The sequence below is a fragment of the Spermophilus citellus genome, assembly GCF_964194105.1.
Source record: "Spermophilus citellus genome assembly, chromosome: 7".
Taxonomy (NCBI): domain Eukaryota; kingdom Metazoa; phylum Chordata; class Mammalia; order Rodentia; family Sciuridae; genus Spermophilus; species Spermophilus citellus.
Genome location: NC_138188.1, coordinates 55,984,132 through 55,996,290, shown reverse-complemented (window position 1 = coordinate 55,996,290; position 12,159 = coordinate 55,984,132). Strand labels below are relative to the sequence as shown.

At 32.7% G+C, this 12,159-nt stretch overlaps 1 protein-coding gene across 3 annotated transcripts in view; it reads left to right on the top strand.

Annotated features, from left to right (window-relative positions):
• IFT80 (intraflagellar transport 80) overlaps window positions 1-12,159 on the top strand; it is a 142,633-nt gene that overhangs the window by 47,456 nt on the left and 83,018 nt on the right. For all 3 annotated transcript variants that reach the window (XM_081302445.1, XM_081302446.1, XM_081302444.1), the window contains 3 exons: window positions 3,528-3,637; window positions 7,753-7,842; window positions 11,441-11,578. In XM_081302445.1, the coding sequence (XP_081158571.1) occupies window positions 3,528-3,637; window positions 7,753-7,842; window positions 11,441-11,578 (338 nt within the window). The remainder of the gene's footprint in view (window positions 1-3,527; window positions 3,638-7,752; window positions 7,843-11,440; window positions 11,579-12,159) is intronic.

Here is a 12,159-nt window from a genome sequence, read left to right as displayed (position 1 = left end):
GAGTTGAACTAATGAGACTTAGTTGTTGATATTATTTACTGCTGCTTATACAGAACTTCATATTTGTTTCTATTGCTTTTATTTTGATGGAAGGAATGTGGTTATAACAAATGAATGTGTTATAACAAAGGAATTATTTTACTTTTCCTCTATAAGCTATTTTGGTTTTATATCATAAATTATACTTGTTACTTTAAAATTATTGTTTAACAATTATTATTTAAGCAGGAAATAAATTTTCTCCTTGTTCCAACAGGGCAGATAAGTATTCTGAAGAAAGGTTTATAAACAAGGAAATGGTGACCCAGCTGATTTAATGGGGCTACAAATAAATGTTAAGACTGGGAGGATGAAAGCATCCCTAGCTCCTCATCCTGTACCCCAGCTGTGCCTTTTACCATAACTGTGGGCCTAAGGTTGCATCCTGTATAACTCAATGGTAGTTGTATTTACTGAATTATTTCCTTGAGGGTAGATGTTTGTCATAGTTTAGTATACACCCTCAGGAAAGTATAATTTTACTTAATGAATTCAATGAAGATTTGATAGCCTGTAAACTAAAATATATTAATTTATTGTTTTGCATAAAAGCTATATCTATAATAATGGAAGTAAAGAAGGAACCTACAATTCTATCATCTTGATATAAGTATCTTCCCATTCTAATCCCTTCTAGTCTTTACCAAGAACCACATTTGAAACATCTGAAATTTTGCCTTACATTTTCTGGATTTTTTTTTTTTTAAATAAGTTAAATTCCTTATTTGTAGATTTGCTTTGAAGCTCAGGTAAGCTCCTGACTACTCCTGGAGAATATTCGCCGAGAATATACTTACCAAGTATAGGTCAGGCCCCAAATAGCTATAGTTAGGCTTTCTTACCAAGAATTCCAGCAGACTATGTTTTTAGTACATAGCCAAGGTCATAAACCCTGATTCAGGATATATTCCCAAGGTCATAAACATTTGCTAGTGAGCGTGAGCTCACTTATGTAACATGTTGGCAGTGTGCTTTCTTTGTTTGGCCTGCATATAAAAAAGGCCTATGGAAGGATTAGGGGGTGGGGCTAGAAGCTGAGAGCTGCTGCTACTTCTGAATAAAGCCTTTTCTACTATCCCAACCTTGCCTCACATCTTCTTTTATCTGTTGGGGTCCTGAATTTGTTTCCCAGGGTCTTAGCCTCAGCCAGAGTATGGAAGATGGAGGAGTACCTTCTGAGGCTGGGAAGAGTTTCTATGGGTTCCTTTGAAATACAACAATCTTATAGGTAGGAAGGGTAGGTTGCATCAGGGAGAGATGATTTCTATTCATTAAACTACTGCTGAATCAGTAGTCTAGAGAATTCTATTGCCTATTATACTATAAGGCAATATATATCATTGACTAACATAAACCCTTTTTAACTTTAAGTTCAAATTGTGGAAGCCATGCTTCAGGGTTTGTTTTGTTTTGTTTTACAGTGGGTCTAAACTTGACCGCTGGTACTTGCTCACAAATGAATTATATCCTGATCAGAAAGAAAATGGCACAAAAGAAATAAGATAACACTTTGACAAAAGAAGAGTATGTGTTTTATTGAAATTTATTCCACATTGATTATAGCTGGGTGAGGCAAGTGAAATACAGAATATTTATTATATAACAAATGCTTTCAATAGGTATGTATTCATATCTGTTATATAGATATGTGTACAGGTATGTGTTCATATCTGTTTAAAGCAAAACTAGACTCACATGAAGCATAATCTTTTGGAAGGTAATTAAGAATGTAATCAAGTTAAGAAATACTATTCTTAAATGTAATTGAGATAAAAATATAATCTTTAAATTACTACCAAAAATTAAAACAATATCAAATTTAATATATGGTAGGTAAATCAAACTTGTGCTTTTCCCCTGGAAATGAGTCAACTTTATCTTGGTTATAGCATATATGACCCTTTCTTAGCCTTGCTTTCAGGCTAAAGCCATACATGAGAGATAACAAAACTTTTTCTAGTCTGATATTTAATTTTCCATTTAAGATCTTATATTTAGGAAGGGTAGGTTGCATTAGGGCGAGACAATTTCGCTGAATCAGTAGTCTAGAGAATTCTATTGCCTATTATACTATAAGGAATGGGAATTAACTCAGGTTTGAGAATTTTTAATCTATAAGGTAAGTAAACCAATATATTTTTACATGGACAATTTATTCACCTATGTTTAAATAAGTTTAAACATTAGTGGCTGTTGATGGGAAATCATAAATCATGACTTTTCTAATATGTGTTGATACCTTTAAAAATGAAGTATATTTTATATATTTTGATAGTGTACTATCTGAAATTTCTGAGAACTCCATATTTTCTCAGCAAGATCCAAATTAGTTAAAAATATAGTATGTTGGATGAATGAATAAAGAAAATGTCATGGAGTTTTATTCAGCCATAGGAAAAATGTCATTTGCAGGAAAATGGATGAACTAGAGATCATTATGTTGAACTAAATAAATCAAACTCAGAAGTTTAATGGTTGTATGTTTTCTCTCATATGTGGAAGCTAGAGAGGAAAAAGGAAAAGAAAGGAGAGGGGGGTGGATTTCATGAAAATCAAAAAGTGATCAGTAGAGAAAAGAGAAGTGGGAAGTGAGGAGGTAGGGGAAAGTGCTAAGGAATGATATTGGCCAAATTATAATGTTATATTATGTATCATGTGCATGTATGAATATGTAACAACAAATTCCATCAGTATGTACAAATATAATGTACTAATAAAAAGGTTGGAAAAGAAAAAATTTTAGTATGTCATTTATAAACAATAGAGTTTTATTCAGCCATGAGGAAGAATGAAAATTTTCTGATTGGATGGAAATGGAGAACTTCATGCTAAGTGAAATAGGCCAAACTCAGAAAGTCAAGTGTTGAATGTTTTCTTCCTATGTAGAAGATAGAAAGAAAAAAATAAAATAAAAAAAAAGTGGATCTTACAAAATTAGAAGATCAAAAGAGTAGAGGAAGGGCTCCAGAGGGGAGGAAATGGGGAAGCACTGAAGAAAGAAATCTTCCAAATTATCCTATATCCTTGCATGAATATACCTTAACAAATACTGCTTATACAAATAATTATAATGTGCTAATTAAAGTAGTGATAAGAATAATGGAAGGGACTTTGAATAGAATATTGTAAGTGGATGGAGGGGAGGGAAAAAGGAAGTAAAAGGAGCTGGGGGATGAAATTGATCAAATTATATGCATATGAATATGGCATAATGAATCTCACTATTATTTAAAATTATAGTACACCAATAAAAATGAATTTAAAAACCAAAAAACAACATGTCAGTGGCTTACAGTAGATTTTTAATGGTCAGTATTAACTCAGTCTGTATTTTAATATCAGGCTATTCTCTAGTTTGAAAGGACCATTAAGTAGGAAAAGATGAAATAACATACCAGATTGCTTTATTGATTCTCTTAATAGTCTCCCTTTTTATAAGGCATAATAGTGAAAGTTTTTCAGTCATTTTTGTTTCTTCTTTTTTACAGGAACACCAGTGTATTCAGTAGCATGGGGCCCTGATTCAGAAAAGGTTCTTTATACAGCAGGAAAACAGCTGATCATTAAACCTCTTCAACCAAATGCTAAAATTTTACAGGTACTTCTTAGGCATTTTAAAATTAACATCAGGATCTGCCTATCTGCTAAGGTAGAGGGTGCTTTCTTCTGGGTGGTCTTTTTAGTCTAAAGGATTTAAGTGTGTGGTCTTATCAGTCTTAATAATAGAATAGGAATATCTGTTTATGTTTCTGGCAAAGTTCATTTCCCCCTTATTCCAACTTACATTATACCAGTATATCATAAACATGTTTTGAGCTATTGAATTGTAAGATTTGGCACTACTGGGTTATGTTTAAGTTTAGCAGTCAACCACAAATATATAGTTATATATAGAGAGTTATATATATAGTTGACACAAAATAAAACAAAATCATGAAACTTTAAGAGCTTGCTTAGACTTTGTTTTTTATCATCATCATCTTCATCATCTGTTAAAATACTTGAACTGTTTCCTACAGCCTAGCATTCTTAGTATTTTCAGAGTGGAGGAGTTGTCAATATAATACTTAGAACAAATAATGTATATATAACTTTTCAAATAACATAGAGAGCATTTATCTTAAGGATAAGTGTTGAGCTCACATTTTCTTTTGTACTGTTCAGAAAGAAGACTTTAGTTAGGAGCCGAATCTTAAAGGAGAAGAGGGAAGGTTGTTCTAAGCCCAGGAAGCAGAAAATGTTCAGAAATATGAGATAAAGGGGCAAGTAGAGAACCATATAAAAGCAAGCAAAAAAAAAAAAAAAAAAAGGGCCATTGAGACAGGTCAAGGTCAGATAAATGAATGGAAAACTTATAAGCCTTTATCAAGATTTTGTTATTTGATTCCAGTGTTAAAAGGCAGAATGAAGCTGGACATGGTGGCACACACCTGTAATCCCAGTGCTTGGGGAGGTTGAGGCAGGAAGATTGCAAGTTCAAACTCTTTGTCTCAAAAATAAAAAGGGCTGGGGTTGTGACTCTGATTCAGTGGTTAAGTGCCTCAGAATTCAATCCCTCAAAAAAGAAAAGAGAATGATTTTCTTCATATGTTGATAATGACACATCATAATTTAGTAATAAGAACATAAGCTTTCTAGTCAGTCACCTGAGTTCACATCTTCCCTTACCCTAGGTAAGTTATGAAATATCCTTGGGCATCAGCTTTTTGGTATCTTAGTTGGTGATGCCAATACCTACTTATTTGGATTATTATGAGGATTAAATGAGTTAAATTATAAAGTTCATAGGACAGTGCCTGGCATATAGTAAGTATTCAATATAGAGTAATTATAGCTAGACAAAATGGCATATGCCTGTAATCCCAGCTGCTCAGGAATCTGATGCAGGAGAATAGCAACTTCAAGGCCAGCCAGGGCAATGTAGCGAGACCCTCAAAATAAAGTTCAAAAAAAGGGCTCAGCATGTAACTATGTGGTAAGGGCGTGTGTTCAATTTCAGTACTGCCAAAAAAAGAGTAGTTTTAATATATGCTATTATGTTATTTATGAGTTAATATACCATCTCTACCTTTTAATCAACTAGGGAGGTCAGAAAAAAAATGATGTAGAATGACTAGTTCCTGGGCAAGGAATTTGGTGATGGAGACTGACAGATTATAGTGGGTATAAAAGTATTTTAAGAAGCATTAGATTCAATAGTTAAGGTAGATTTCAGGGAGTAAGGAGAGAAAATAAATTTTTCTTATAGTCAACAGCATTTACATTTTTACTGCATGTAGAGCACTCTAAGAACTGTGGGAAAAAAACACGCAATAGAAGATATAAGTCCCTATGCAACTAAGGTAAGGAATTTGAGCAAAGAGAAGAATCTGAGAAAAGAAGACTAGTCAAAGTCCTTTCATACCAATTACTTACACTCTGAAAATCTGCTATGAAATTATATAGTAAAAACAAACAAGTTGAATCTTTTAGTTTATACCTTAAACTTTTAGTTTCTGGTTATGTGAATTTAGATATTTGCAGTTAGGCTATATAAATGAAACTGCTTATGTCTGGAATTGCTTCTTTCACCATTGATCGGTTTGAATGTAGTTTAGGGATTTGGTAGAACCTTTGAGCTAGAAGGTGATGGAGAGAAGGAAAAGTATTCATTATCAAAATTCAGCTATAGTAAAAAAGGAGTTAAAATATAAGTAGCAAGTTAATGCAAATTCCTTTTGGGAAACTAAACCTGCAGCAATTTCCTTGAGCATAAACACATTTGAATTTAGATTGTATGTAAAAGGAAATGCTTTATTAATTCTTGTTTGTGGAATGCAGTTTAAAAGACCTTCTAGACACATCTAGAACTTGTTTACTTTTAAATATTTATTTTCTAGTTGTGGGTGAACACAATACCTTTATTTTACTTTTATGTGTTTATGATGTAACACAGTGCCTCACACATGCATGATGCTCTGGGTTCAATCCCTAATATCACACACACAGATAAAAAATAGTTGTCCTAAATTTATTTAGAAAGAAAGGAAAAAAGAGAGAGAGAAAGAAAGGGAGCATAGTTCCTACCTTTAAGGTGTTTGTTGTTCAAAGGGATTTAATAAAATGCCCAATAAGTTGAGAAATCACTGAAAGTTTTCTGTGAATTATATGTAATATATAAATGTCTACGTAACATATAAGCTAGTACCTGAAATTTTATAAAGAAAATTTAATTCATGTTTTGTTCATAGTTTTTTTTACCTTTTTAAAAGAGATATAATTAACTTACCCTCAAATTTATCCATTCAAGCATTCAGTAAAGTAGTTGTTCATGAATTCTGAATGTGTAAAAATTTATTTTGTAACGTTGAAAAGAATCTCTTGAGATCATCTATGTGTGTGTGTATATCTGTATGTCTCTGTAATGTTTTCATTTATTTCAGGATATTGGATTGATTCTCACAGTTAATTGTGAGAACTATTGCATTAAAACATGCATTACCAAAACATTTGTTTTTAAAAATGTGTAATTTTGCAATTCTGAATAAAGCAAGCTATAAATCATTGCTTATCTTTGATATTGTTTGATCGTAATTTAATATTTTCTTCTGTTTATATTAATGACAAAAATTGTAAAGGATCTAAAGAGAAACCCCTTAAAATCTAATATGAATTTAAATGGCTCAGACATTTGAAATATACCCTGAAATCTTCAAGGAAAGTTAATTCCTTTTTCTTATATTATTCTGCCTACGTTAGCACTTAATGACATGTGTAATAATAACTAAATGGAGACATGAATTACATTTAAGACCAAGGTTTCCATGTTTACTTTCTAGTTTGCCAATTTCTGGGTGACTTATACATATCCATGTATATGTATTCCATGTATATTCTCTCTCTCTCTCTATATATATATAGAGAGAATATACATGTATATATATATATATGTATGTATGTATATATATATATGTACACACAATATTTTTATGTGTGAAAGACTTTTTAAATTATATCATAAATGCAACAGAAGATTCTAAGTAGTCTAATTATGAACCAAAGTCAAAGGTAAAGAGAAAGAAACTTATGGGAGTATACAGAAGAGAATGAAGAGGGTACTAAAGAAGATGTTTATGAAAAAGAAAGACAACAAGAAGAACAAAAAAAAAAAAAAATAGAGTTTTTTTTTTGGTTTCCCAAAACAGGGGAAAAAAAAAAAACAAAGAAAAAGGGAATTAGTAAACAAGCATAAAGCAGTTTCAATAGTGGGATCAAATATACAAAGAAGATAACAAGATTTAGATACGCCTGATATTTTGGAGTATATATTTTTATTCCAGTGTTATCACACAAATACAAAAAGTTGAGCAGCAAGTGATTTTCCATCTTGAGTCTAGGCAACTGAGCAAATTCATGGGGATGAAAGCCATAAAGTCGATGTCATGGTGCTAGGTGCTTTCACTGATATAAGTTAGAAATCAAACAGTAAGATAAGAATTCTGGAGAAGATGGTAAAAGAATCGTGAGAAAGAGGAAAAGAGCTGGGTATGACAGTGTGTCCCTATAGTTCCAGCTATATAGGGGACTTAGGCAGGAGGATCACTTGAGCCCAGGAGTTCAAAGCTAGCATAGGCAATATAGTGAGAAAAAGAAAAGAGGTAAAGTTTCTTTTCTTATAAAAATAGACATCACTTTTAAAGTTATAATTAATATCTTATTTTTTTGCCCCCATAGTGGAAAGCTCATGATGGCATTATTTTAAAAGTTGATTGGAATTCAGTCAATGATCTTATTTTATCTGCTGGTGAAGATTGTAAATATAAGGTATGTAATGTTCAGGCTTGTCATCTGCTTGAGAGAATCAAATTTAGGCAAAAAGTATTTAGCATTTAAGAATATTATTTTATTCTTTTACATTAGGTATTACTTGTTTTAAAAAATATTTTGGGGCTGGGATTGTAGCTCAGTGGTAGAGTGCTGGTCTAGCACTTGCGAGGCCCTGGGTTCAATCCTCAGCACCATATAAAAACAAATAAATAAAATAAAGATGTTGTGTCCAGTTATAATTAAAAATTAAATATTAAAAAATTAAAATATATATTTTAGTTGTTCATAGACCTTTATTTTATTTACTTATTTATATTTGGTGCTGAGAATTGAACCCAGTGCCTCACACATGCTACGCAAGCACTCTACCACTGAGCTTCAACTCCAGCCCCATATTAGGTATTACTTTTAACTCTAACAATTTTGCAAATTATTTTCTAATTTTAAAAGGTATTTTAAAGTTCTACTGTAATAACTGTCTCATTGGCCTATAGAATTTGATTTAATAAGTAGCAACATTAATATAACCCCTATTTTTATTTTAGTTTAAATCAGCTCATTTAAATTTTTAGAAACAAACCCTGTTGGTTTACTGAACATTAATCAGTTTCAGAACAAAATTATTTATGGGGAAGAATAAGACTTATTTTCCCCTTATTTGTGGTGCTGAGGATTAAATCCAGGTCAAGGAAGCACTCTACTACTGATGTGTATCCCCAAAATAAGATTAAAGTAACTTACAGGAACTTTAATTGAAATAAATTCTTTTAGAGAAATTTTATAAACTCAAACAAAATACTAGACATCTCAAAATGTTACTATTAAATTTAAAGAACTTAGAATGTGGAGGTTTTTTTTTTTAACATATTGAAAACATTTTTTTGTTTTGACATACAGACAGGGAGTGGAACTTGTTCTAATTAGGATCCCATTCTTGCAGTTGTACATGTTCTGGAGTTTTATTGGTCATGTATTCATATATGAATATAGGATAGGTATGTCTAATTCATTCTACTGTCTTTACTGTTTTTATCCTTCCTCCCTTCCTATCATTCCCTTTTGTGTAATCCAGTGAACTTCTATTCTTCTCTCCCCATCCTTATTATATGTTAGCATCCACATATCAGAGAGAACATTCAGGCTTTGGTTTGTAGGGACTGGCTTATTTCACTTAGCATGATAGTCTCCAGTTCCATCCATTTGCCACAAATGCCATTATTTCATTCTTTATGGCTGAATAATATTCCATTGTGTATATATACCACATTTTAAAATCCATTTATTTGTTGAAGGGCACCTTGGTTGGTTCCATAGCTTAGCTATTGTGATTTGAGTTGCTACAAACATTGATGTGGCTGCATCACTGTAGTATGCTCATTTTAAGTCATTGAGTATAAAGGAGAGGAATAACTGGGTCAAATGGTGGTTCCATTGCAAGTTTTCTAAGGAATCTCCATACTGCTTTCCAGAGTAGTTGCACCAATTTGCAGTCCCACCAGCAGTGTATGACTGTACCTTTCCCACATATCCTTGTCAGCACTTATTGTTGCTTGTATTCTTGATAATTGCCATTCTAAGTGGAGTGAAATGGAATCTCAGTGTATTTTCTTCTTTTTTTTGGTACCGTGTATTGAACTCAGGGGTACTTGACCACTAAGCCACATCCCCAGTCCTATTTTGTATTTTATTTAGAGACAGGGTCTTACTGAGTTGCTTAGCGCCTCGTTTTTGCTAAGGCTGGCTTTGAACTCATGATCCTCCTTCTTAGCCTTCCTAGCCTCTGGGATTATAGGCGTGCGCCACCATGCCTGGCTAAGTGTAGTTTTAATTTGTGTTTCTCTAATTGCTAGAGATGGTGAACATTTTTTCATATTTTTTTTGACCATTTGTATTTCTTCTTCTGTGAAGTGTCTGGGCACTTCCTTAGCCCATCTGTTGATTGGGTTATTTGTTTTTTTTTTGGTGTTAAGTTTTTGGAGTTCTTTATATATCCTGGAAATTAATGCAAAAATGGTCTCCCATTCTGTAGGTTCTCTCTTTCGTTCTTGATTGTTTCCTTTGCTGTGAAGAAGCTTTTTAGTTTGATGCCATCCCATTTATTGATTTTTAAAAAATTTGTTCTAATTAGCTATACATGTCAGTAGAATGCATTTTGACACATCATACATAAATGGAATAAAACTTTTTTTCTTCTAGTTGTACATGATGGGAATCATACCATTTGTGTAATCATATATGCACTAGGGTAATAATATCTGATTCATTCTACTATCTTTTCTACCCCCGTATCGCCTTCCCTCCCTTCACCCCCCTGTCTAACCCAAAATACTTCTATTCTTCCCTAGCTCCTACTCCCTTATTATGAATTAGCATCTGCCTATCAGAGAAAACATTAGGCCTTTGGTTTTGTGGGATTGGCTTATTTGGCTTAGCATCATATTCTCTAGCTTCATCCATTTACCTGCAAATGCCATAATTTCATTCTTTTTTATGACTAATATTCCATTGTGTATGTATACCACATTTTATTTATCCATTCATCTGTTGAAGGGCATCTTGGTTTGTTCCATAGTTTGGCTATTGTGAATTGAGCTGCCATAAACATTTATGTGGCTGTCACACTGTAGCATGCTGATTTTAAGTTCTTTGGGTATAAACCAAGGAGTGGGGTAACAGGGTTAAATGTCTGAGGAATCTAAATACTGCTTTCCATCATGATTGCACCAATTTGCAGTCCTAACAGCAATATGTGTGAATGTACTTTTCCCCTACATCCTCACCAACATTTATTGTTGCTTGTATTCTTGATAATTGCCATTCTTACTGGAGTGAGATGGAATCTCAATGTAGTTTTGATTTTTACATTTCTCTAATTGCTAGAGATGTTAAACATTTTTCCTATATTTGTTGATTGATTGTAATACTTCTTCTGTGAAGTGTCTATTCAGTTCCTTAGCCCATTTATTGATTGTATTTTTTTTTTCCTGTGTGTTGTTTCTTGAGTTCTTTATATATCCTGGAGATTATTGCTCTATGTGAGGTGTAGGTGGCAAAGATGTTCTCCCATTCTGTAGGCTGTCTGCTCACATTATTGTTTCCTTTGTGAAGAAGCTTTCTAGTTGGATTCCATCCCATTTATTGACTCTTGATTTTACTTCTTTTGCTTTAGGAGTCTTATTGAGGAAGTCAGTTCCTAAGCCGACATGATGGAGAGTTGGGCCTGCTTTTTCTTCTAGTAGGCACAGGATCTCTGGTGTAATGCCTAAGTCCTTGAATTGAATTTTATGCAGGGTGAGAGATAGGGGTTCAATTTTATTTTAGTATATATATGGATTAGAATGGGTAGGTTTAATGTTTAATCCAAGGTTTATAAAATCTGAAAATTATAATAATGTTTTAAAATATTTTCAATGTATTTTGGTTTCAAGGAATACAGCTTTTTCCCCTCTCTATTGTATAGTAGTAAAGACATTTAATTACTAATATCATAAGGTGGTCATTTCTTAAACTTTATGTGCTACCTTATTAGAAGACAAACTTGTTTATAGCAATGTTGTGATTATTATAAGACTTTAAAATTTTTTTGCTTTTATAGGTGTGGGATAGTTATGGCCGCCTCCTATACAGTTCACAACCCCATGAGCATCCTATTACCTCAGTTGCCTGGGCTCCAGATGGAGAATTATTTGCTGTTGGATCGTTTCATACTTTACGCTTGTGTGATAAAACTGGGGTAAGTTATAGTTGTGAGGAATTACACATGTACTGTCATAAATGTGGTCATGCACACACACCTGGTTCTCAGTCCTTAAAAAAGAAACATTTTCAGTGAATGCCCTTTCTTCCTTCCTTCTTTCTGCAGTGCTGGAGATTGAATCCAGACCCTCCCTCACATCAGGCAAACACTCTTTAACATTAATATCCCTTAATGAATGCATTTAGCTGTAAATTTCTGATTTGTCTTAATATACTGATTCAATCAATTCTAGATTTATGAAACCAAACTGTAAGTTTAAAGAATGGATATGTTCTCTACACATTGTCTTTCTGGAAATGTTTGTTTTGAGCATGATTGTGAAAGATGGTGAAATATTAAAATTTTTGCCCATTCAATATGGAAAATAGAGTTTTAAATGTTTTTGCTATTGGTATGTTTCATATAAAATGTTAGTCATATTTTTGCATAAAATTAATAGTAAATTTAAAAACTGGTCATTTTGAAACCAAAGTACATATTTCTTTTTGTTAAGAATTTATATTTGAGTCAGGTATAGTGGCACATGCCTGTAATCCCAGTGATTTAGGAGGTCAGTC